We start from the raw sequence: 26,706 nt of genomic DNA, 5'->3' as shown, positions 1-26,706 counted from the left end.
TTAATTTTTAATGAAATACACAAACACAGTATAAAAGTCAAACAGTTTTATAATATTATAATAGTTTTAATAAAAACAGAATTCTCTTTTGCCTACTCATACCACATCTTCAGTTCCCAATCTCATAAACAATTAATTTAAAATACCTTAGATAGTTCTTGTGGTCATTTGTCTTGGATTTTAACCACTAAAATTATGTACAGATTCTTCCTATAGAAGATGCTTATTTCATATTACTGATAACTTCACTCCTCTCCAATCTTCTAGTAGAGTTATATCACAATTCTTTTGTAAATCAATATTCAGTGGCTTATCATGTATAGATGAAATTACATGATGGACTATGATTACATTCCCTTTCTCATATGTTTTTGTCTGTCTTAGAGTTACTAACTCTCCTTCTCCCCGTTCTTGCTTAATTTTCTGTTTTCTATCATTAATTAATTCCCACTTTGTCACAGCTATAAGAATTTTTTTCAATATGGGCAAACCTTCCATCCTCAAAAACCAATCTAGACTACCTACTATGGGACTGCCGCAAAGTTTCATCCCAGAACCTTCTTTCTTGTTTTGGGAATTCCACTTTTCTGGGTTGGAACTCCAGTTTCCTGCATCTTTGGTATTCCTCTTTCTGAATTTTCTCTTCTTTGATAAAGCATATCTTTCAGTAGAATACTGAGAAACTGTGCATTTGAAGCAAAAGTTTCAGGTCCTTTAACACTGAAGGCTTTATTTGTCTTACAGTTTATTGATCATTTGGGGGTTGCTTAGAACATAAATTGCAAATCAAAAATTTCCCTCAGATAGTTGAAGATAATTTTCAACAGTCTTCTGGCTTCTGGTGTTGCTTTTAAGAAGTCTATTTCAATTTAGACTCCACATCTTTTGTATGAGAGTTGCCTTTTTCTCTCTGGATGGTTTTAGGACCTATTCTTTACCTTAGGTACTTTGAAACTGCATAGTGAGGTGCTTTGTAGCTCTTCCCCTTTACCGGTGCTTGAGTGTGTCTTTTCATCAGGAAACTACGTTCTTCAATTCTGAGCATTTTTCTTGAATTATTTCTTTGACATATTTCTCTATTTTCTCCAGTCTCTTCATACGGAGCTCCTATTTATCAGAAGTTGGTTCTTGCATACTGCTCCTCTAATTTTCTAGTTCTTTCCTATTTCTCTTTGATTTTTGGATGTGGGAAATTCTAATTTTTCCCTCCTAAATCCAATTCTACATTTAAACTCTGTTGCTACCATATTAATGTCTAGGAGCTTTTTCTTATTTTCCATTCTTGTTTTATGGAGGCACTGTCTTACCTCTCTTTGGATATTACTAATAGAAATTTATAAAGTTTCCTTTTGTCCCAGGGTTGGCAAACTACAGTCCACAGAGGAAATCTGGCCCACATCATATTTTTGTATAGCCTACAATCTAGGAATGGTATTTACATTTTAAAGGTTAAAAAATAAAAAACAAAAAAGAATACGGATGCAGACTGTATGTAGCCTGAAAAACATAAAACATTCTTGTCTGGCCTGTTACAGTTTGCCAACCCCTGTTCTATTACACTGTTTCTGTTTTCTACAAGTTCTTCCAGCTACAAGGACTTCCACCTTCTGATAGTCTCTTGTGATATTTTAAAGCAATCCATAGGTTCCAAGGCATCAGACCAACATAAGACAGGGTTGTCACCTGTCTTAGAGAAGAATACTGAACTTTCCTGCCTTGAAGATATAAGATTGTCAGCTGAGGGAGAAAAAGAGAATAGAGTTCTCACATTCAGTAGGTAGACTTTTCTTACCCCCATCTTTAACCCCTTCTTAGCTGTACCCACAGCTAAAGAATATATAGACTCTCTAGTTCATTATATCCAGAGAGTAAACCTGGATGGAGCAGGCTGTCTAACTACTTATACTAACATGTAACCAATTCTAGAATAGCTCCAAGTCCTAAGTTTTTCTATGCTTGAATCTGGAAGATCTTATTAGCTTTCATAACTATAGATTTAAATTTCAGCTTTCTCTTGCCTGTTAAGTCATTCAATCATTCATCTGTTTTTCTGTGTTCAAAATTTATTGACAGTTCATCTATTACTGTCTCTTCTCCCACTCTTTTCATGTCTATAGATTTGACATTTATTCCTATACCATCATGGGATTTTGAGAGGGGGTGAAAATTGATATAAATGTTTGATTTCTCCATAGGGACTTTAAAAATCTAAATTTTATATGATACTCTTTTGTGATATTTTAAAGTAGTCCATAGGTTCCGAGGCATCAGACCAACCAAAAAATTGGAAGGGCAGGATAGGAAGATGGATACTGTCAATTGTTATATAACACCTACGCCATTTTATAAAACAGTGTTGAAAACCAATGTAAAGTCAGGGTGCCATTCTATCGTGGTCCCACTTTGGTTTAAGTTTAAAGTATTCTATAACAAAAAGGCATTAAGTTAACAAAATAGTTCAGAGAAAAAGGTTTCACCTTTTCTTTTCCCCATTGTTTTCATACTGCCTTGCTCAAATGAATTATGCCCACTTGAGACAAAGATTATACTTCAGTAAAGCAGAACCGTTAGGAAACTTATAGTGCAGTTGTAACCTGGTCACAAAACCATCTGGTACATTCCTGAAAGCTGTTATTACATTTCATGGGCTTATATTACTTCAAATACGCTAAGAGTCCCATGTGGGCTTAAAAAAAAGATAACATTTTTTAAACTCAATTTGTTTCTGCTTATTTTAGTCCTTCTAGACAAATCTTTTATAAGAACAGTGCCTTAGTATAAGCACCTTTTATGTCAATCAATACACATTATGAATTTTACCATATGATGTAAAACATTCACTTGATTTTTTAGTGGATGTTTCTTTGTAATAAGTTGCTACTTGTTGATTCTATTTCTCTAAATATCAGTAAAATAAGTCTGTCACTTTTTAATTAATGAAATAATGAAACTATAGTATTATATATCAATATTATAAACACAAGCTTTTCTGAAATTCTTGAAAAGTATGTTTCAAAGCTCTAGAAACTCTCTGGTCAATATGGTATAGCTGGAAAAGCACTGAACCTGGCATTTTTCACTAATTCAACAAGTACATACTTTGTATCTATGCCCCAAGATGAGACACAGTTGCTAAGAACGTAAAAATGTTTAATACATGTTCAGGGAAGGAGACAGATATATAAACAGGCTATTCCAATATAATGAGATATATGTTATAATAGAGATAAGTATAAAATGCTATGGGTTTCCCACAGAGTAAATAACTCTAGTTGGAGAAATTTTAAAAAGTCTTCATAAAGGACATGACCTCTTCAACTAGGTTTTAACTGGTAAACTTCCCAGATGAATTGTATGGTAACTTGAATGTGAAGGCAAAGAGTAATGAAAGAATATGGTATATTTATAGTGTAATAATGAGATATTTATATTTAATAGAACTTTAGTGGATAGAGGTAGGGTATAAGGATGAAAAAGCAAGTATTAAGGTTTTAAATATAGGTGGGGTCAAGACATGAAGGTGCATTTAGCAGCTATGTGACATTAGGCAAGTAATTTCATCTTCACAACCTGCTTAATATATGTAGAAAAAGTTTATAAGTGACAAAATAAGATACAAATATACTTTTGCTTCAAATGGTTTCTGAAAATTCAAGGCATTGCTCATACTGAGAAACAAAATAATCAACTGAGGTAAAAATATTTATTTTCTGAAATTCAGCATAATAACTAAAAGTCAAGAATTTTAAAACAAATATTCAGGTTCCCCTAGAAATTATTTGTTGAATATTAAAATTCTAACACAACCAACAAGTCAACCAACAGGGAGAGACAAAGTAAGTAGATGGAATGCTTCAAGGACAATTTCCAGTGCAACTTGATGCCAAGTACAAGTGGGATTTCTAGGAAGAGAAGGGCAGCAGCTTAACCGTATCAGTAGGTTAAACATAGAACTGAATAATTCAGTTTGAACAGAAACAACTACAGAATATCATTCTGAAATGATGGGGAAGGGAGTAGGTGATGTGTTTTAGGACTTACTTTAGCTATTGCAGTCCTATGTCATCAGCATATGTAAATCTGAACACAAATGCATTCTGGTCTGCTCAGGTTAAATGAGCTAATGTGAATAAACAAGACGCAAGAAAAACATAATTTCTAGGTTGGTCAGGGTAGGTAATGGTTAGCTGCAGGTCTTCTGGCTAAACTGAAAGCGTGTCATACGGCCATGTTTTTGTGATTTTGCCCTTAACCTGTGTTCTTCTATTTGAATTTTCTGAATTTTATTTGTATAGCTTCACAGGAAAAAACTATTATATGCATAAACTAATTACAATTTCAGAAATAGAGAATGATATAATGCTAAATTAGATTATAAATAATCTAATAATTATAGTTTCATAAATTTAAAGTGTTGATGTCTTGTCGGACAGCAGTCCCCAACCCTTTGGCATCAGGGACAAGTTTCATGGAAGACAATTTCTCCACAGATGGCAGCTGGGGGGTAGGGTGGGGGGGGAGATGGTTAGCAGGGGTTTCCAGTTTCACTGGCTGCTCATCTCCTGCTGTGTAGCCCAGTTCCTAACAGGCCACAGATGAGAATGAGTTGGGGAACCCCGCTGTAGGACCTCATGTGAAATTATGGTATAAAATGGTGTTTTAAAAACTAGTTCCACAAAACACAAATCTTAACAGACCACAATCTTTGGAAAAAGGAGTATTATAACTAAATTTTACTGTCAGGGCCTTGAATTCTCCAGTACCATGAACACAGTTTGTTTTTAATCATTCTTAGTTTGCTTTTTATCATCATTTGGGTTCTGATGTTCACAAGATAAAATTTTATTGTTTGGTGGTGAGCTTCTATAAACATCTACTGAGCACTTCTGTTGTATACTCACTGACCAATCATAAATCTTTGAACTTAAGCAAATATTAAGTTTCATTTATTTCATTGACTCTTTCAACTTTCACTTCTGACATCTATCACTGAGAATATACCAGTACCGAGTGTTCCAGTAAAATAAAATTCCATCAAATTTACTTATAAGGAATAAAGCAGCAAGACTAGCTGTACACATAGTCCTGGTTGGAGATAATATTACAGTAGTGTTACATTAAATTTCACTCCACTTACCTACCAAGGGCCTGGTTTAAGGCCCTGTATGCTTGAATTTCATACCATTGACGACCTGGTAAAAGACCTCTTAATTTTGAATGCTGATCATTATACTGTTTCTTTAGTTCAACCTATAATTTTAAAATATAAAGAATACAGTAGATAACTAAAGCTCATTTTAAAATCATATTAACTTCTAACATTTTGACTATCACTTAATTAGGGTAGAAAGATTTTTTTTTCATTACTAAACTTTTTTTTTGGTCATTTAAAACATTTCCATTCACCTTAACACTACCTAAATTCATACATGAACATAACTAATCAGCTCTGTGATAATATCAATCAGTTTTAGACATGATTTATATATGACAAAATTCTCAAACTTTCAATGTACATGTAGATAAATTTTAATAAAAGTAACCACCATCACAATCATAATTTAAAATATTTTCACTTCCTAAAAATTTTTTCTATCCTTCTTCAGGCAATTTCCTTTATTGCTGACCTGGTCAACCAATGATCTGTTTTCTGTTTTGCTTTGTCTAGAATTCTATGTAAATGTTATTACACTGTATGTAACCATTGGTGTCTTTTTTCATCCAGCATAATGAGTTTGGAATTCATTCATGTTGAAACATACATCAGTAGTTCATTATTTCATGTTTATCTGCTTAATAATCTCTGTTTTCTAATTGGGATGTTTAGACTATTTATATTCAATGTAATTACTGTCACGCTCTGTTTTCAACAAGAAAAAGTGTGCTAAGCTGCTTCAGTCATGTCTGACTCTTTGTGACCCTACAGACTTCAGCCTGCCAGGCTTCTCTGTCCATGGGATTCTCCAGGAGAGAATCCTGGAATGGGTTGCCATTTCCTCTTCCAGGGGATCTTCCCAACATAGGGATCCAACGTGAGTCTCTTACGTCTCCTGCATTGGCAGGCAGATTCTTTATTGCTATCGCCACCTGGGAAGCCCCAGTTACTGTCATGATTTGGTTTAAATCTACAGTATAGAAAACACATTCTTCTCAAGTACACATCAAACATTCTATAAGACAGATGGGCCACAAAATAAGTCTTAAAAAATGTAAGGCTGAAATTACATCAAGTATCTTTTTCAACTATAATGGTAAGAAATTAGAAATTAATAACATTAGGAAAACTGAAATAGTCACAAATATGTGGAAATTAAAGAATATATACCTGAACAATTCCCACTGAAATGTAAATAATAATAATAATAATAATAATAATAATAATAATAAAAAAAAAAGAATATATACCTGAACAATCAATGGGCCAAAGAAATCAAAAGTAAAATCAAACAGCATCTTGACACAAACAAAAATGGAAACACAAGAAACCAAGCTATGGGATGTAGCAAAAACAGTTCTGAGAGAGAAGTCTATAGCAAAAAAAACGTCTACATTAAGAAAAAATAAAGATTTCAAATAAACAACATAACTTTACATCTTAAGAAATGAGAGAAAAAGAACAAGCTAATCTCAGCAGAAGGAGGGAAACTACTAAGACAAGAGCAAAAATAAATGAAACAGACCAGGAAAAAAACAGAAAGAAGAAAATCAATAAAACTAAGTTGCTTTTAAAGATAAATAAAACTGATAAACTTCTGCCAAATAATTAAGCAGAAAAAAAGGAGTCAAGCAATGTTACAAATGAAAGCAAAGATTACAACTGGTATTACAGAAATACAAAGAACTGTAAGAGACAACTATAAATAACTATTTGCTAAAAAGTGGATAACCTAGAAGAAATGGATAAATTCCTAGAAACAATCAACCTAACAAGATTAAATCATAAAGACACAGAAAATCTGAACAGACCTATAAAAAAGGACATTAAAACAGTAGTCAAAAACCTCTCAAACAAAGAAAGGCTCAGGACCAGATAACTTCATTAGTGAATCTGAAATTCTACTAAGCATTGACACCAATTCTTCTCAAATGATTCCGTAAATACTGAAGAGAAGGGAACATTTCCAAACTTACTTTAAGAGATCCCCATTTCTCTCATACCAAAGCATGTAGGGACACTATAAAAAAAGTAAATTATAGGCCAGTATTCTGAGTGGCAAAAAAACTCCTGACAGAACAGTAAAAGGATCATACATCATGATCAAGTGGGATTTATCCCTGAACTACAAATTGGTTCAACATACATAAATCAATAAATGTGACACACCACTACCACAAAATGAAGGATAAAAATATTATCTCAATAGATGCAGTAAAAGAATTTGACAAAATTAAACATCCTTTCAGATAAAAGTTTTAAAAAATGAGGCATAGCGAAATGTAAACTCAACATAATAAAGGCCATAGAGACAAGCCCATAGATAACATCCTACTTAAAAGTGAAGAGCTAAATGTTTTTCCTCTGAAGTCAGGAATGAGAGGTGCCCTCTCTTACCACTTCTATTTAACGAAGTACTAAGTCTTAGCCAGAGCAGTTAGACAATAAAAAGTACTAAAAGGCATCCAAATCAGAGAGGAAGAAATAAAACTGTTTGCAGATGACATGATCTTGTATGTAGAAAACCCTAAAGATCTACCAAAAAACTCTTAAAACCAATAAATGAATTTGTAAGGTTGCAAGATACAACAATCAACATACAAAAATCAAAATAAACATACTAAATAGTGTTTCTATACACTAACAACAAATCATCCAAAAAAGAAAAAGAAGAAATTAGGAAAACTACCCCATTTACAATAGCATCAAAAAGAATAACATTCTTTGGAATAAATTTAGCCAAGAAGGTGAAAAACCTTTACACTAAAAACTATAAAACACTGATGAAAGAAACTGAAGAAATACAAATAAATGGAAACATCCTGTGTTTATGGATAGAAATAATTAGTATTGTTAAAATGTCCTTATTACCCAAAGTGATCTACAGGTTTAATAAAATCTCCACCAAAATCAAAGTGACATTTTTTTTTACAGAAATAGAAAAAACAATTCAAAAATTTGTATGGAACCACAAAAGACCCTCAATAGTCAGAACAATATTAAGAAGAAAGAACAAAGCTGAAGGCAACACATTTCCTAATTTCAAACTTTGGTAATCAAAAGTTTGATTTACATCAATTTATAAATTTTATTTATATTAAAAACTTTAGTAATAAAAACAATACGGTATAGGCATAAAATCACTCAGGCCAATGGAACAGAAGAGAGAGTTCAGAAGTAAATCCACACATATATGGTTAATTAATCTTTGACAAGGGCAACAGGAACAGACAATGGAGAAAGGATAGTCTCTTTAGGAATGGCGCTGGGAAAACTGGACATCCACATGCCAAAGAATGAAACTGGATCCTTATCTTATACCATATATAAAAATCAATTCAAAATGAATTAAAGACTTAAATGTATGATCTGAGACCATAACACTCCCAGAAGAAAACAGGAAAAAGTTCCTTAGTCTCAGCAATGATTTTTTGGATATGACACCAAAAGCACAAGCAACAAAGGCAAATAAAACAAGTGGGACTACATTAAACTAAGATGCTCATACATAAGCATTGTACACAAGATACAAATGACAAAATGAAAAGACAACCTATGGAACAGGAGAACCATACATCTGATAAGAGGTTTATATCCAAAATATAAAAGGAACTCATGCAACCAACAACCAAAAAAAAGTAAAAAACAAAAGAAAACCTGATTTAAAAATGAGCAGAAGTCCCAAACAGGCATTTTTTTCAAAGAAGATTCACAAATGGCCAGTGGGTATATGAAAAGGTGTTTAACATCACTAATCATTACCAAAATGACAAAAGATGACAAGTGTGAGCAAGGGTATGAAGTAAAAGGAATACTTATACACTGCTGGTGGGAACATAGATTGGTATAGCCATTATGAAAAATGGAATGGATACTCCCCCAAAGAATTAAAAATAGAACTACCATATAATCCAGCAATCCCACTATTGGGTATATATCTAAAAGAAATAAAATCACTGTCTTGAAGAGATGTGTGCAATCCTACGTTTACTGCAACATTTTTAACATATGCAAGATATGGAAACAACCCAGGTGTCATTGACAAATGACTGAATGGATAAAGAAAGTGTAAACTATACACACACACGTGTACATACAATGGAATATTATTCAGCCATAAAAAGGAAAGCTTGTTACAAATGTGTAACAACATGGATGAACCTGGAGGATGTTATACTAGTGAAATAAGCCAGACAGAGAAAGAAACACAGAAACACAGCCATGACCTCACTTATACATGGCATCTAAAAATGCTAAACATACTGAACTCAAAAGTACGTAGTTAGGTAGTAGATGAGGGGTAGAGGAAATTGGGAGATACTAGGTAAAAGAGTATAAATTATCAGTTATTTTCAGTTATACGATGAATAAGTTCGAGAATCTGAATGTACAGCATGGTGACTATACTCAATAGTAATGTATTGTACACTTAAAATATGCTAAGGCCTTAAGTGTTCTCACCACACACTGAAAAAATAGCAACTATGTGAGGCAATGTTTATGTTAATTACCCTGATAATGGTAATTTTACAATATAAATTAAGTTACCACATTTTACACCTTAAACATATGCAATTTTTATTTGTCAATTATATCTCAAAGAAAATGGGGAAAAAAAGAGGTCCATACAGTGCGGTGACAAACTTTCTGCCGGGTTTGATCCTGGTTTTGAAAAGATGGATCCCTTATTTCTGTGGTAAAAATCTTTCCTGGCCTCAAAACAGACCATAAATAACAATGAAAGTCAAATGAAAAACTGGAGAAGTTCTGTTACCTAATACACAATGAGCTCATACATAATCAATAACAAAATTTCACTACTAAAAGTGAATAATTTGTGAGAAAGCAAGTCATCAAAGATGAATGATAAATGGCTAACTGGTAATGATAAATGGTAACTGACATGAAAAGATGTTTAACCTTATTAATAAATCAAGAAATGCAAATTTAACATTTCCATTGTTTTCATTTGTAGAATACTGAAAAACATTTACCAAATGTGTTTATATTTTCCAATAACTATAGATAAAACTTCATTACATCTTTGTATTGAAGAAAATTAAGAAACAATCCAAATAGATATCAAGTGGATCAATGAAATATATTACATTTATTCTGAGATAAATATTGGGTTACTATACAAAAAGAAAGAGATCTGTATGTCCTGACATGGAAATTTAGCCAAGATATATATTTTAATAAAAAATAAAGTAAAACACAGACAACACATACATACAAATGGCCAGGTGTCATGTTAGGAATAAGGACCACAATTTAGAGCAATGCCAGTTTTAAACTACCCCCAAAAGATTTAAACCAAGCCCTAACAAGAACCTGGAGAAGGAAATGGCAACCCACTCCAGTACTCTTGCCTGGAGAATTCCATGGACAGAGGAGCCTGGTGGGCTGCTGTCTGTGGGGTGGCACAGAGTCGGACACGACTGAAGCGACTCAGCAGCAGCAGCGGCAGCTAACAAGAACCACAGGGAAACAATTTAAAGATTGTACCTTGAGCTTTCCCCACATCTCCCCAAATATATTGTCAAATCGTGTCTATGTAAGTTCAAAATGATCAGTTACTAACTGATCTGCCTAAAAAATAAAAATCAATATTCTCCAGAGACTGATAACAGAATCCAGAATCTCTATTATGTACCATTCACAATGTCCACTCTACAATAGGAATTACTAGAAAGATATCAGTAATCAAGGAAAAAGCAAGCAGTCAATAGAAACCAATTGAAAAAGGGCTCAACTGTTAGAATTAGCAAAGACTTTAACTGTTATAAATACATTTAAATAACCTTAAAACATATAAATGACTGGACTTTAGAGAATCTCAGCAGAAAAACGGAAATGTAAAAAAGATCCAAATAGAAATTAAAAAAAAAAAAAAAAGAATAGCTGAAAAAAATTCACCGAATCAGTTTAACAACATAATGGAGAAGGCATTTGCTCAGCAAATCTTAAGAGAGATCAATAGAAATAATGAAACATCAATTAGAGCAAAATAACTTTATACACACCAAAGACACTGGTTAGTGTAAAAAAATCAAAGCATATAAAAGTAGTGGATGATGATCTAAACAAATTTAAAAATCAAGGTTGAAACAATACTAATGCATTTGATACAATATTCACTGCCTCAAAGGCTCCACTCTTAAAGGATATCAAGAATTTCTCACTTTTCCAAGTGACTGCATCTACATTCATTTTCTATCTAGACAATAACACAGAGACTGTGTTAAAATCAACTTCTGTGTTTTTCTGAACTATCTAGTCCTTGAAGTTGATATTATAACCATTTAATTTTTCAAAGAAACTCAATTAATTACAGGGCATAAAAATATATTCCTAGTAGTAGAAGTGTCACACCAAAGGGTACCACATACCCAGTCTTCATCTGGTCTTCATAAGAATCTTAAAATTATATCATTTCAAAAGAGATGAACATATACAAGATCAGAACATATGGCATACACAAATCAGACTGACCTATTCAAATATATAAGTTAATGAACTTTTTCCTGTAAAAAGTAAAACGCAAGTTATTGTTTAAACTGAAATATAGCTAATTTTTTTGGCTTCCCTGGTGGCTCAGACAGTAAAGAATCTGCCTGCAATGTCGGAGACCTGGGTTCAATACGTGGGGTGGGAGGACCCCCTGGAGAAGGGAACAGCCACCCACTCCAGTACTGTGGCCTGGAAAATTTCACTGATAGAGGAGCCTGGCAGGCTACAGTCCATAGGGTCGCAAAGCTGGACACGACTGAGCTACTTTCAGTTTCACTTTTCATAGTTAATTTACAATGTTGTATTATAAAATGCAAGTTCTGAGTGAAAGGAAATTATGTATTATGATTTTACATTTTCCATACACTGAATGAAAAAGAGGAGTTATGCTTTAAGCTGCTTTCAAGAATGCTGTGGAAACATTAAAAATATGCATCTAAAGTATAAAAATTGATATAATGAAAAGAAAATTTTGGTAACAAAAAAACCCCACTAAATTCTGTTAAATATTTATAATTTTGGCTGTGTGCAAGGTATCTGTGATAGGCAGTAAGAATACAAAGGTAAGTGAAAAACATTTTCTGCCTAGCAAGAGCTTACAAGAATAGAAACAAGTGAGTACAAATGGCCATCAAGTAAATACAAAGGTAACTCTGATTACAGTGTACAGAAGTTAAGAAACAAAATCAGCCTATGTATTTGGTACAAGAGTAATGAGGGCCTTACCTGGAAAGGCAAAGAGAATGGAAAGGAGGCCCAGTTCATAACACACAGAACTTAAGTGACAAAGAAGATACAGGGATGGGGTAAATTAGAGAGGGAAAAGTCAAAAATGACTCAACAGTTTCCAGTCACTGACAGAATCCAGTAACCCACTGAGAGAAGAGAAAAAGTACATTTAAGGAAGAAGATAAACTTGGCTTACGTCATGTTAAATAAATAACTTCTAAATCAAGAACAGAAATTGATAATGAGTTAGCTAATTAGAAAGTCAAAATAGGAAAAGTGGGGAATCAAAGATCTTATTAATAAATGATAACAATATCTATCAAACTGCTATAATGTTCCATGCACAGTGCAGTGCTTAATATGCATCATTATCTCATTTAATTCCTACAATAATCTTAAAAAGATTTTTGAGATTTTTACTGCTACCCCATGACCAACCTAGACAGCATATTAAAAAGCAGAGACATTACTTTGTGGACAAAGGTATGTCTAGTCAAGGCTATGGTTTTTCCAGTGGTCATGTATGGATATGAGAGTTGGACTATAAAGAAAGCTGAATGCTGAAGAATTGATGCTTTTGAACTGTGGTGTTGGAGAAGACTCTTGAAGAGTCCCTTGGACTGCAAGGAGATCCAACCAGTCCATCCTGAAGGAGATCAGTCCTGGGTGTTCATTGGAAGGACTGATGTTGAAGCTGAAACTCCAATACTTCAGCCACCTGATGCAAAGAGCTGACTCATTTGAAAAGACCCTGATGCTGGGAAAGATTGACAGCAGGAGGAGAAGGGGACGACAGAGGATGGGATGGTTGGATGGCATCACCGACTCAATGGACATGGGTTTGGGTGGACTATGGAAGTTGGTGATGTACACGGAGGCCTGGCGTGCTGTGGTTCATGGGGTCACAAAGAGTCCGACACGACTGAGCAATTGAACTGAACTGAACTGAACTGAGTTATAAGTTAGATATTTAGAGGCAATACAGCAAATGCGTGCATATGTGCTCAGTCAAGTCTGACTCTTTGCGACCGATGGCCTATAGCCCACCAGGTCCCTCTGTCCATGGAATTTTCCAGGCAAGAATACTGGAGTGAGTTGCCATTTCCTACTCCAGGGGATCTTCCCAACCCAGGGATCGAACCCACGTCTCTTACATTTATTTGCATTGGCAGGTGGTTTCTTTACCACTAGCATCACCTGGGAAGCCCAATATAGCAAATATTAGGTTAAATAAACAAAATTTATCTCCTCAGTCTTTTATTTTTCTTTAAAATGAATTAACTTTTATGTATGAGTACATTACTTCAACTTGTTGAAAATTTTCAAGTTCTTACAATCCAAATGGCCTTTAAAATACTGCCAATATTTTACCTAGGGAAATTATTTTAGGTAGAAAGTAAAGAAAAAAAAACTTTTGAAAGTAAATATATATAAAGGCTAACTCTGAAATATTTTTTATTATATAAAGAAGGAGAGTTTTAAAAATAAATTTAAAAATTGTCTTTGGGTGAACACATTTAATTAGGGAAAGCAAAAGTAAGAGTTTGGAAAAGGTAGAAAGCTAGTACACCTCATTTTAATGACATCAGAATCTATTTCATTGTACACTTAGGAATTATCAGGCACAAAAATCAATGCCCAATTTAAAATGACATAAAGCATATGTGAAAAAGCCAGTTTCTCCTGCCAGCAAATAGCCTAAATGTTAAGTAAACCAAAGGCTGGAAGGGATTAGTTGAAATGTCAAAAGACAACCTTTTACTTTTACCTGCTCATCCTTATAATACATTCTCATCCCTCAGGCATGCTTTCCAAACAAATAGTTTCAATGTGCAGCAGCAAAAGGCCCATGGCAAGTTCTGCCATCTTGTAACTGTCAAAGAGATTAGTCTTTGATCTATTTGGGAGGTCATGTCCACATTCACATTAGCTATACAGTCTAATAGCATTATACCTGTTGACCAATGCTTCTTTAATGCCTAATGAGACAGACATTTTATATTACGGAAGTTAACTGTGAATGTTTTTTCTAAGTTTTGACAGAAAGTAAACACCATAAAGTGAGCTCAAGTGTGGTTTGGAAAGATGATCTTTTAGACCAGTTAATATTGCTTTTCAAATACATTTTACAAGGCTTTCCCAAAATAGAAAGCTATATTTAATCGTACACTCTGGAAGGAGTTTAAACCACTTGCTCCCCATCCCCAATAAATTAGTATATGTGTAATTTTGGAGGGATGTGTGAACAGCAGAGAGAAGGCAAACTATTTTATCAGAGACTGCAAACTGGAGGCCCAAAGTTGTTTTTGTGTGGCCTGTCAGTTCAGTTCAGTTCAGTTCAGTTGCTCAGTCGTGTCCGACTCTTTGCAACCCCATGAACTGTAACACACCAGGCATCCCTGTCCATCACCAATTCCCGGAGCTTATTCAAACTCACGTCCATTGAGTCGGTGATGCCATCCAACCATCTCATCCTCTGTTGTCCCCTTCTCCTCCTGTCTTCAATCTTTCCCAGCATCAGGGTCTTTTCAAATGAGTCAGTCCACAGTCCTTCGCATCATATAGCCAGAGTATTGGAGTTTCAGCTTCAGCATCAGTCCTTCCAATGAATATTCAGAACTGATTTACCTCAGGATGGACTGGCTGGACCTCCTTGCAGTCCAAGAGACTCTCAAGAGTCTTCTCCATAAGCATCAATTTTTCGGTGCTCAGCTTTCTTTATAGTCCAACCTTACATCCGTACGTGACTACTGGAAAAACCATAGCTTTGACTAGATGGACCTTTGTTGGCAAAGTAGTGTCTCTGCTGTTTAATATGCTGTCTATATTGGTCATAGCTTTTCTTCCAAGGAGCAAGCGTCTTTTAATTTCATGGCTGCAGTCACCATCTGCAGTGACTTTGGAGCCCAGAAAAATAAAGTCTCTCACGGTTTCCATTGTTTCCCCATCTACTTGCCATGAAGTGATGGGACTGGATGCTATGATATTTGCTTTTTGAATGTTGAGTTTTAAGCCAACTTTTTCACTCTCCTCTTTCACTTTCATCAAGAGGCTCTTTAGTTCTTCTTCACTTTCTGCCATAAGGGTGGCATTATCTACATATCTGAGGTTATTGATATTTCTCCCAGCAATCTTGATGCCAGCTTGTGCTTCATCCAGCCTGGCATTTCACACGATGTACTCTGCATATAAGTTAAATAAGCAGGGTGACAATATACAGCCTTTCCCAAGTTGGAACCAGTCTGTTGTTTCATGTACAGTTCTGACTGTTGCTTCTTCACCTGCTACAGATTTCTCAGGAGGCAGGTCAGGTGGTCTAATATTCCCATCTGTAGCTTAAAACAATATGAACTAATTGCCAGCTCTCAACTAGTTCACTCATTTAAATAATCTATTTAACTCCTGTAACAGCTTGTGCTTGTAGCCCATTGGTTCAGATGTTACACTGACTCACAAAACATTTTTCTCATAACTGAAGTTCAACATTCACACAAAATGAAAAACACTCTTAACATGGTAGTTTCTAGACAACTGAAAATATCTCTGCATCACAGGCTAATCTGATATAAGTACAGATGAAATCCTGAATAACAAAGATAGATAATCAAGACTGAAGTGGCACTTGGGGAAATGATGTAAAAATACCCATTTAGCATACAAGCAAAAGTTTCATATGGATTTGGATTCTGATTTTACCATTACAAAATACTTGAGATCAAATGGTAAGTTCCTTAAGTCCACTAATGACTGAGATTTACTGGAGACCGTATAAGTAGTAGTATAACGATAATAGTAGTATATATGAAATAAATAAAAGGATTATACTTTATATGTCAATAAGAAATTTAAGTCACAATTTTGAACATTATTTTTTCAACTTAGCTAAACCCAACAGTGCCTTAAACACGTCTGTACAAGAGTACACTCTTACAAGCTTTATAACTAGGTTGTGAAGAAATAAATGGTGTGATAAATACAAGTTGAAACTATAAATGCATTCCTTCACTTTACCACTGCCTCATATGAAAGATGATGAAATTTGTCCAAATTCATATATATATTATTATTTTAGTAATAAATGCCTTCCTAAAAGCAAACAATATAGGCAGAATATACTTTTATTTTCTTGTATGTAAGCTTTATGACAAAAGTTCAAGCCTGGAAATAAGACTAAGAGTAAATAGTCAGCTAAACTTACTGATTAAAAATATTAAGAAAACGTTGCCTCAGAAAAATAAACACATTTGTCTAGCAAACACTTAAGAAGAATAGTTTTATCTTTAGTCAATGTACAGAACCTAAAATATAAACATTTATAGCAAACCAAATCTGGAAGACAGACACTGTGCATTAGAGACACTTATTGCTCCAGATCATCACAGTGTAAACACTTTTATCAGGATATCACAATATAAATTCCAATGATTAGAGTCCTAAACTCAGCATTAGATCCTGTATGTGAAATAATTTAGCTAGATAAAAGGAATATAGCTGGTTTTATTTCATCTGGCATATTTTCAAAATTTCTGAAACACCAAGTTAACCAAATATAGTATATGTGTTTTTTTAAAATGGGGAAAAATGGGTTTCTGCCAAGAATTAAGAAGCCAGGCTTCCTTTCAGACTTAAATACACCACAGACACACACACACACACACACACACACACACATGAGACATGGTTTCCAACTGTTACTTTCTCTCCTTGTTACACTACACTAGGAATTGACCACAATAATCTACCAAGAAATAAGCATCAAGACATAGTAACAGTAATATAACTTATCTGACATAGGCTTTAAGGCTGCTTTGAACAATTCACCTTTTCAGAAAAACTATATTAAACCTTGTACCATAAATTGTCAGTGTTGCAACAAATAACCTAAAAATCCAAAATATAAAAAAGAACAGAGCTTCCCTGACAGCTCAGTTGTAAGGAATGTGTCTGCCAATGCAGGAGACACAGGCTCGACACCTGATCCAGGAGGATTCCACATGCCCATGGAGCAACTAAGGCTGTGGACCACAACTAGCGAGCCCATGTGCTGCAGCTACTGAAGACCGTGCAGTAGAACCTGGGCTCTGCAGCAAGAGAAGCCACCACAATAAGAAGCCTGAGCACTGCAACTAGAGTAGCCCTGCTCGCTGCAACCAGAAAAAGCCTGTGCAAAGAAACGAAGACCCAGTGCAGTGGAAATTAAATAAATAAATAAAATTTTAAAAAAGAGAGACAGGAGCCCAGGTAAAAAGCAGAAATGAGTATTTTTCTATTAAAAGAAAAAAAATGATAGCTAATCCTTTAAGACATGAAAATTCTTGTATGAACAACTATACACTTATTCTCTAAAGGGGGTTTTCCTGGTGTCTTGGCAGCAGAAAATCCACCTGCTGGTTTTTTAGCAACTGAGCCACCAGGCAAGTCCTGACTCTTGATAAGCCTGAGCTCAGCACGAATGCTACACGCTTCTTCTCTAAAGGGGTCTTCCCCGGTGGCTCCGCTAGTAGAGAACCTGCCTGCAATATGGGAGACTTCGGTTTGACCCCTGGGTTGGGAAGGTCCCCTGGAAAAGGCAATGGCTACCCACTCCAGCATTCCGGCCTGGAGAGTTCCATGGGGTTGCAAAGGGTCAGACATGACTGAGTGACTTTCACTTTTACCCAGCTTTCCTTGGTCCTAACTCTTGCTATGCCATCGAGCATCACCTACACTAGGCTGGCTCCCTTGCTCACTCAGTGATTATCACACACCTTACACCTCTTGATCAGTTGACCTCACAGAAGCAGCATGATTTATACCAGTGGCTTCTGGAATAACTGGAACTTTCTTCCTCTCCCCTGTGAAATTTTCAAGATATCAAAGACTTACACTGCACAAATCTTCCCAAAGGGTTAAATTCAAAGACCTAAGTTCACAGAATGAATCTGCTAAAGAACTACGCTGCAGCTGCTGGTGAATTCAGGTACAGCCGAGGGTCAGCCCATCCCCTCAGACACACTCAGGAAGCTTTTCTCTAGACTATACAGTTGGACGCTGGTGGTTCTGCGTGCTTGTTTGCAATGTTTTTCATCTAGTCCAAAATCATCCTTGTGTTCCTAAGGAACAGGAGAACACGCTGTTGTAACTACTTAAGCCTTTGATGGGAAAAACATTTTAAAGTGAATTTATCAGAATATGATTTTGTGTTTTAACCAATTTCTCTACATAAAAATTGTTATGGCATGATTTGCTTACAAGTTCAGAGTCCCTTCATCATTGAAACAGTGAACACAGAACAAGGTATTCTATAATAAAAAGCATTTCTTTCTCTCTCACACACACACAAAAAAAGAATCCTCCTGCCAATGTAGGAGACACAGGTTCATTCCCTGGGTCAGGAAGATCCCCTGGAGAAGGAAATGGCAACCCACTCCAGTATTCTTGCCTGAGAAATCCCATGGACAGAGGAGCCTGGTGGGCTATAGTCCATGAGACCACAGTCAGACATGACTTACTTAGTGACTAAACAACGACAACAAATTCTGTAAAGGGCTAAGTTAAAAAATTTTTTCCTTAAAAAAGTAGGCTTTGTTAAAGCAATCGAGTTAGGCTATCCATAACAAAATATTATCTAGATAAACCTGAAAATGCTTAAATGATCATCTCTAGAAAAACCATACATATATTTTTTCTGAAGCAAGGCAATATAATGGAAAAAGCACATGTCTTAGGTAGGGTTAAAGCTTTGACATTTATTAGTTGTTTGACCTTATCCGCTGGAAAAGGGATAGGCTACCCACTCCAGTATTCTTAGGCTTCCCTTGTGGCTCAGCTGGTAAAGAATCCATCTGCAGTGCACAAGACCTGGCTTTGATCCCTGGGTTGGAAAGATCCCCTGGAGAAGGGAAAGGCTACCCACTCCAGTATTCTGGCCTGGAGTATTCCACGGACTATATAGTCCATGGGGTCACAAAGAGTCGGACAGGACTGAGCAACTTTCAGTTTCACTTTCTTTCTGACCTTGGGTAAATTACACTATCCTATCTAGCTTCCCTTCTCAGTTTTCTCCTCTGTAAATGGAAGAAAATAATTCCTGCCCACCCTACCTCATAGAGCTGGATCAAGAAATAACAATGGACATGAAACAGTAAAGCATTATATACTAGAAATAAGTTAAAAAAAAAAAAAGAAAGAACTGGGTTGGAAGAGTCATTAATAATTCCATGTATCTAAAAAACAATATAGGCTTGGGTGGGCATTACAGGCTGTTGCAACATACAGTTGCATGTAAATGAAAATAAGTCATGGTACTGACAGAGGAGGTCATCTACCTTAGGCTGTTCATCTCAAATCAGAGTTTTGACACTTGGGTCAACTCCCTCTGAAGGCACTTAACTTAACCTATACTGCTCAATATAAGGACACATTATTTTAGGTGACTCAAAAGTTTCTTCAGCTTATGGAGTCACCATTTTTTCATTAAATATCAATGAAAATATGTACATTGGCAGCAGACACATAGAGAGCAGTGTTCAGTTTTGAAATATACCGTCTTTTTTCTAAATGACTTCTGCAATTGATCTTAATTTTTCTGAAAAATCACAACTAACATTAGCACTCCTTAATATCCTTCAAAATTCTTTTTGATCACTTTGCAACCTATGTGCTGTATTTGAAGAGAACTATACAAAACATGTTAGTGGTGTAATCTACAGAATGAGTACATGATTGTCCTCTATTAGTATAAATATTATTTCTTACATATATCTTACAATCTAGAGCTTCCCTTGTTAAAGTCGCATACATGAGCCAAATACTATGAATAAAACCCTCCTAGCATTAACAACCAACAAAATGAAATATTGTCTTACATAAGAGAGCAATATGAGACTGTAAGTGGAACCCTGGGCTCTTAAAGGAAAGTGCCAATATTTAGAGGTTTTGTTAAGAGGGATGAGTAGTGCTGCATTCAGCAAGTATCAGCAACCTGCACCGATTCCTAAACAATATTCTAAGATAAAGAGGTCTCTCATGGAAGAGGCTTGTGGATGCAAAACTAAGCACTGAGACCGTGGGAGGATGGCACAAAAGTTTAGTGGCAATGGCAGGCATAGAAGCTAGAAGCTAATGCCAGTGAGAGGAGGCTCAGATTCAGATAATTAAATGCTGTGATCTTTAAACATGAGCACAAGCAAGACAAAATGTGCACGTAAGAAAAAGATTACATGAACATTAGAAAACACTGAAAATATATTTAAAACTCTGTTTATTATCTCCACAGCCCACCAAATGAGTGTTGATACTTTTGCCATCTTAGACTTTTATTATTCAGTTCAGTCACTCAGTCGTGTCTGACTCTTTGCAACTCCATACACTGCAGCATACCCAAGCTTCCCTGTCCATCAACAACTCCCTGAGCTTGCTCAAACTCATGTCCATCAAGTCAGTGATGCCATCCAACCATCTCATCCTCTGTTGTCCCCTTCTCCTCCTGCCTTCAATCTTTCCCAGCATCAGGGTCTTTTCTAATGAATCAGTTCTTCGTATCAGGTTGCCAAAATATTGGCGTTTCAGCTTCAGCATCAGTCCTTCCAATGGATATTCAGGACTGATTACCTTGAGGATTGACTGATTTGATCTCCTTGCAGTCCAAGGGAGTTTCAATAGTCTTCTCCAACATCACAGTTCAAAAGGATCAATTCTTCAGTGCACAGCTTTCTTTATGGTCCAACTCTCACATCCACACATGGCTACTAGAAAAATCATAGCTTTGACGAGACGACCCTTGTCGACAAAGTAATGTCTCTACTTTTTAACATGCTGTCTATATTGGTCATAGCTTTTCTTCCAAGGAAAAAGTGTCTTTTAATTTCATAGCTGTATTCACCATTTGCAGTGATTTTGGAGCCCAAGAAAATAGTCTCTCACTGTTTCCATGGTTTCCCCATCTACTTGCCAAAGTGATGGGACCAGATGCCACGATCTTTGTTTTTTGAATGTTGAGTTTTAAGCCACCTTTTTTCACTCTCCTCTTTCACTTTCATCAAGAGGCTCTTTAGTTCCTCGTTACTTTCTGCCATAAGGGTGGTATCATCTGCATATCTGAGGTTATTGATATTTCTACCAGCAATCTTGATTCCAGCTTGTGCTTCATCCAGCAGACATTGCGCGTGATGTACTCTGCATATAAGTTAAATAAACAGGGTGACAATATACAGCCTTGACGTACTCCTTTCCCAATTTGGAACCAGTCTGTTGTTCCATGCCTAGTTCTAACTGTTGCTTCCTGACCTGCATACAGATTTCTCAGGTGGTCTGGTATTCCCATCTCTTTAAAGAATTTCCCACAGTTTGTTGTGATCCACACAGTCAAAGGCTTTGGCATATAAAGCAGAAGTCAATAAAGCAGAAGCAGATGTTTTTCTGGAACTCTTTTGCTTTTTCGATGATACAACGGATGTTGGCAATTTGATCTCTGATTCCTCTGCCTTTTCTAAATCCCACTTGAACATCTGGAAGTTCTCGGTTCATGTACTATTGAAGCCTCGCTTGGAGAATTTTGAGCATTGCTTTGCTAGCGTGTGAGATGAGTGTGATTGTGCGGAAGTTTGAACATTCTTTGGCATTGCCTTTCTTTGGGATTTTTATTATTAAATCCAAACATACCTTTCAAAGTTAGACTTTGAAAAAACATTTATTATTTTCTACATTTGCAATATTATTGTTAGGAATGTTTGACTCAGAGCTTCTCAAATGTGAATGTGTGAGTGTGAAAGAGAGCATGTGGGTTCAGAGTACCTCAAAATCTCATATTTTATCTTAGAGAGTAATAAAGACTCTGGTTTCAGGAAGGCAAAGAATTTTTTCTCTGCCTCTTAAAAACTGAGCCCAAATTAAAAGATAAATAAGAAAGAGAAATAGTTTCATTTTCAATTAAACTAAGACAACTGCTAAATTAAACCCAAATACATGACTGTGAAAAGCACATATATGGACAAATTGTAAATGACTAAGCAGAGAGGTGAAAGTTCAAACCAAAGTACCCACAGAGCTACTGATGGGAAGAAGGCAGTTAGGCCAGCAGGAGTCCAGAGAGGCTGAGGAAATGGGTGAAAATGGGAACTACTGGAGGATATGTAACCACAAAGATGAGAGAAGAAAAAAAAAAACAGGAGGAAGATCTGAGACCCTGGAAACTTGAGACCAACACAGAAGACAAGCAAATCAAATTCCTAGGATGACAGGAAAGGAAGTCTCAGGATCTTGGCAGGTAAGAGAGTTTAAAGAGCAGCTTAAGTCTTGATTGAAGGAGGAGACTGGAAGGCTCCAGAACAGATATCTTTGGAGGAAGAAAAGAATTGACCTGTCACCTGGCAGGTTTCATAGCAAAATTGCATTGAGTGGTGCTACACAGATTTATTGAAGATCTCTTTAAAGAACTTTTTAAAAAAAATAAAAAAGCTGAAGGAAGGAAATCATTTGACTACCATGAACAATATTTTCATAGTCATGATAAAGTGAATATTGATTATGTATTTAATTAAAAAAAATTGTGATATAATGATATTGGGAGGATGTAAGGAAGGGAAAGGTGGAGTAAGTGAGCTAAAATCTTCTCTCGTATAGGAAGTAAGCAGCTACTGTCTGAAACTGATCAAATAAAGATAAAACATGGAGGTAAATATCATATGAAATAGATAAAAGAAGTGGAAAGTCACTGCTTCTCAGAAGTAGGGGCTGGTAAAGGGGTAAAAGACAAGAGGCTATTAATATAAGAAACTATCTACTGCTTTTTATCATACTGGTGCAAAAGTAATTACAGTTTTGCATTATTGAACTTTGCTGTTTGATACTGGTATATATTCTTAAATGTGGTTTTGTTAAACATCATTTTAATACACATTTCTCGCTTTATGTTGTTTTGATAATGACATTATTTGCTGTTTATTTTTATTTATTTTAGACTACAGAAACGATTTTAGACAAAAAGCAAATTCGAACAATTTTTTATTCAAGTTCAAAATGGGTCGTAAAGCAGAGGCGACAACTCACAACATCAACAATGCATTAGGCCCATGAATGACTGATGAACGTAAGGTGCAATGGTGGTTCCAGAAGTTTTGCAAAGGAGATAAGAGTCTTGAAGATGAGGAGCATAGTGGCCAGTCATTGGAAGTTGACAACAACCTAGAGCAATCAACGAAGCTGATTCTCTTACAACTATATGAGAAACTGCTGACAAACTCAATGTTGACCATTCTAAGGTCATTCGGCATTTGAAGCAAATTGGAAAGGTGAAAAGGCTTGATAAGTGGGTGCCTCATGAGTTGACTGAAAATTTTTAAAAATCATTGTTTTGAAGTGTTGTCTTCTCTTATTCTACACAACAACAAGCAATTTCTCAGACTGTGACCTGTGACAAAAAGTGGATTTTATGACAACCAGCAACATCAGTGGCTGGACTGAGAAGAAGCTCCAAAGCAATTCCCAAAGCGAAACATGCACCAAAACAGGTCATGGTCACTGTTTGGTGGTCTGCTGCTGGTCTGACCCACTACAGCTTTCTGGAGCCCAGCAAAACATTACATCTGAGAAGTATGCTCAGCAAATTGATGAGATGCACCAAAAACTGCAATGCCTGCAGCTAGTATTGGTCAACAGAATAGGCCCATTCTTCTCCATGACAATGCCCAACTCACTGCACACAACCAGCACTTCAAAAGTTGAAAGAAATGGGCTACAAAGTTTGGCATCATCCGCCATATTCACCTAATCTCTTGCCAATCAACTACCGTTTCTTCAAGCATCTCAACAACTTTTTGTAGGGGAAACACTTCCACAACCAGCAGAAGGCAGAAAATGCTTCCCAAAAGTTCATTGAATCCTGAAGCGTGGATTTTGATGCTACAGGAACAAACAAACTTATTCCTCTTTACAAAATGTGTTGATTGTAATGGTTCCTGCTTTGATTAATAAAGATGTATTTTCATTCCAATCCCAAAGAAAGGCAATCCCACAGAATGCTCAAACTACCACACAATTGCACTCATCTCACACGCTAATAAAGTAATGCTTAAAATTCTCCAAGCCAGGCTTCAGCAATACATGAACCATGAACATCCAGATGTTCAAGCTGGTTTTAGAAAAGGCAGAGGAACCAGAGATCCAATTGCCAACATCTGCTGGGTCATTGAAAAAGGAAGAGAGTTCCAGAGAAACATCTATTTCTGCTTTATTGACTATGCCAAAGCCTTTGACTGTGTGGATCACAGCAAACTGTGGAAAATTCTGAAAGAGATGGGAATACCAGACCACCTGACCTCCTCTTAAGAAACCTGTATGCAGGTCAGGAAGCAACAGTTAGAACTGGACATGGAACACCAGACTGGTTCCAAATTGGGAAAGGAGTACGTCAAGGCTGTATATTGTCACCCTGCTAATTTAACTTATATGCAGAGTACATCATGAGAAACTCTGAGCTGGAGAAAGCACAAGCTGGAATCAAGATTGCCGGGGAGAAATATCAATAACCTCAGACATGCAGATGATACCACCCTTATGGCAGAAAATGAAGAAGAACTAAAGAGCCTCTTGATGAAAGTGAAAGAGGAGAGTGAAAAAGTTGGCTTAAAGCTCAACATTCAGAAAACTAAGATCATGGCATCCAGTCCCATCACTTCATGGCAAATAGATGGGGAAACAGTGGAAACAGTGGCACACTTTCTTTTTCTGGGCTCCAAAATCACTGAAGATGGTGATTGCAGCCATGAAATTAAAAGATGCTTACTCCTTGGAAGGAAAGTTATGACCAACCTAGACAGCGTATTAAAAAGCAGAGACATTACTTTGCCAACAAAGGTCTGTCTAGTCAAGGCTATGGTTTTTCCAGTGGTCATGTATGGATATGAGAGTTGGATTGTGAAGAAAGCTGAGCGCCAAAGAATTGATGCTTTTGAACTGTGGTGTTGGAAGACTCTTGAGAGTCCCTTGGACTGCAAGGAGATCCAACCAGTCCATCCTAAAGGAGATCAGTCCTGGGTGTTCATTGGAAGGACTGATGTTGAAGCTGAAACTCCAATACTTTGGCCACCTGATGTGAAGAGCTGACTCATTTGAAAGGACCCTGATGCTGGGAAAGATTGACAGCAGGAGGAGAAGGGGACGACAGAGGATGGGATGGTTGGATGGCATCACCGACTCAATGGACATGGGTTTGGGTGGACTATGGAAGTTGGTGATGTACATGGAGGCCTGGCATGCTGCAGTTCATGGGGTCACAAAGAGTCGGACACGACTGAGCAACTGAACTGAACTGAACTGATCTGAGCCTAGTTAAGATTTAAAATTCATGGTCCGAAGCCACAATTACTTTTGTACTAACCTAATATAAATCAGGCTCTTAGTAAAAGCTTGACTGGACTTTTTTTCAACTTTTAAAAAAAGTAATTAAAAAACAAATGCAGATTGATCATTTAATTCATGGCATACACTTGTATATTTCACTATATAAAGCAATGGTGTTCAACTGAGAGTGATTTTGTCTACCAGAAGATACTGGCAGTATTGAAGACATTTTTGGTTGTCATAACTGGTGGGGGAGAAGGGCTTGCTGCTGGCATGTAGTCCAGAGATGCAGTTAAACATCCTACAATGCACAGGGCATCGCTCACAACAAAGAATTATCCTGCCCCAAATGTCAACAGTGCCAAGCTTCAGAGACTCTGCTATTAAGCTGAGAACAAATCTGATTTTCTTGATGCAACAGAAAATTATACTATGACTTAATATATATTTTACTATACTCCCTAGCACACTGGGGCTACTCATCCCCAAATTAGAAAGCATATACTGAACTCATTCCCAAGATATCAAACCTTAACCTCAGTGAAAAACAGGAAAGACTGGTGTTATAAACACTGAACAGTGATGTCTTCTACAGTTTATATTATCTTTGACCTTGCATGTATGCATGCTAAGTCACTTCAGTCGTGTCTGACTCTGCAACCCTACAGACTGTAGCCCGTTAGGCTCCTCTGTCCATGGGATTCTCCAGGCAAGAACACTGGAGTGGGTTGCCATCTCCTTCCCCAGGGGATCTTTCCAACCCAGGATTGAACCTGCGTCTCCTGTGCCTCCTCCATTGACAGGCAAATTCTTTATCACTGAGTCAACCTGGGAGGTTTTATAATTGGGAAAAAAACAAACAAGTGATACACTCATCTAAAGTCCATCTCATATCTGCACCCTGTAGGGCTCAAGAGAATCTAACTAAGTAAATTTAAAATCCACTACAACGGAGAATAGTGTGGAGATTTCTTAAAAAACTGGAAATA

At 36.2% G+C, this 26,706-nt stretch overlaps 1 protein-coding gene across 1 annotated transcript in view; it reads right to left on the bottom strand.

Annotated features, from left to right (window-relative positions):
* Positions 1-26,706, bottom strand: part of BRIP1 (BRCA1 interacting helicase 1) — a 186,596-nt gene that overhangs the window by 23,027 nt on the left and 136,863 nt on the right. The window contains exon 17 of the mRNA XM_043902887.1: positions 5,138-5,250. Within this exon, the coding sequence (XP_043758822.1) occupies positions 5,138-5,250 (113 nt within the window). The remainder of the gene's footprint in view (positions 1-5,137; positions 5,251-26,706) is intronic.

Source organism: Cervus elaphus, chromosome 5 (assembly GCF_910594005.1).
Source record: "Cervus elaphus chromosome 5, mCerEla1.1, whole genome shotgun sequence".
Taxonomy (NCBI): Eukaryota; Metazoa; Chordata; class Mammalia; order Artiodactyla; family Cervidae; genus Cervus; species Cervus elaphus.
The sequence above is the reverse complement of the archived record's forward strand: the minus strand, read 5'-3'. Positions and strand labels throughout refer to the sequence as shown.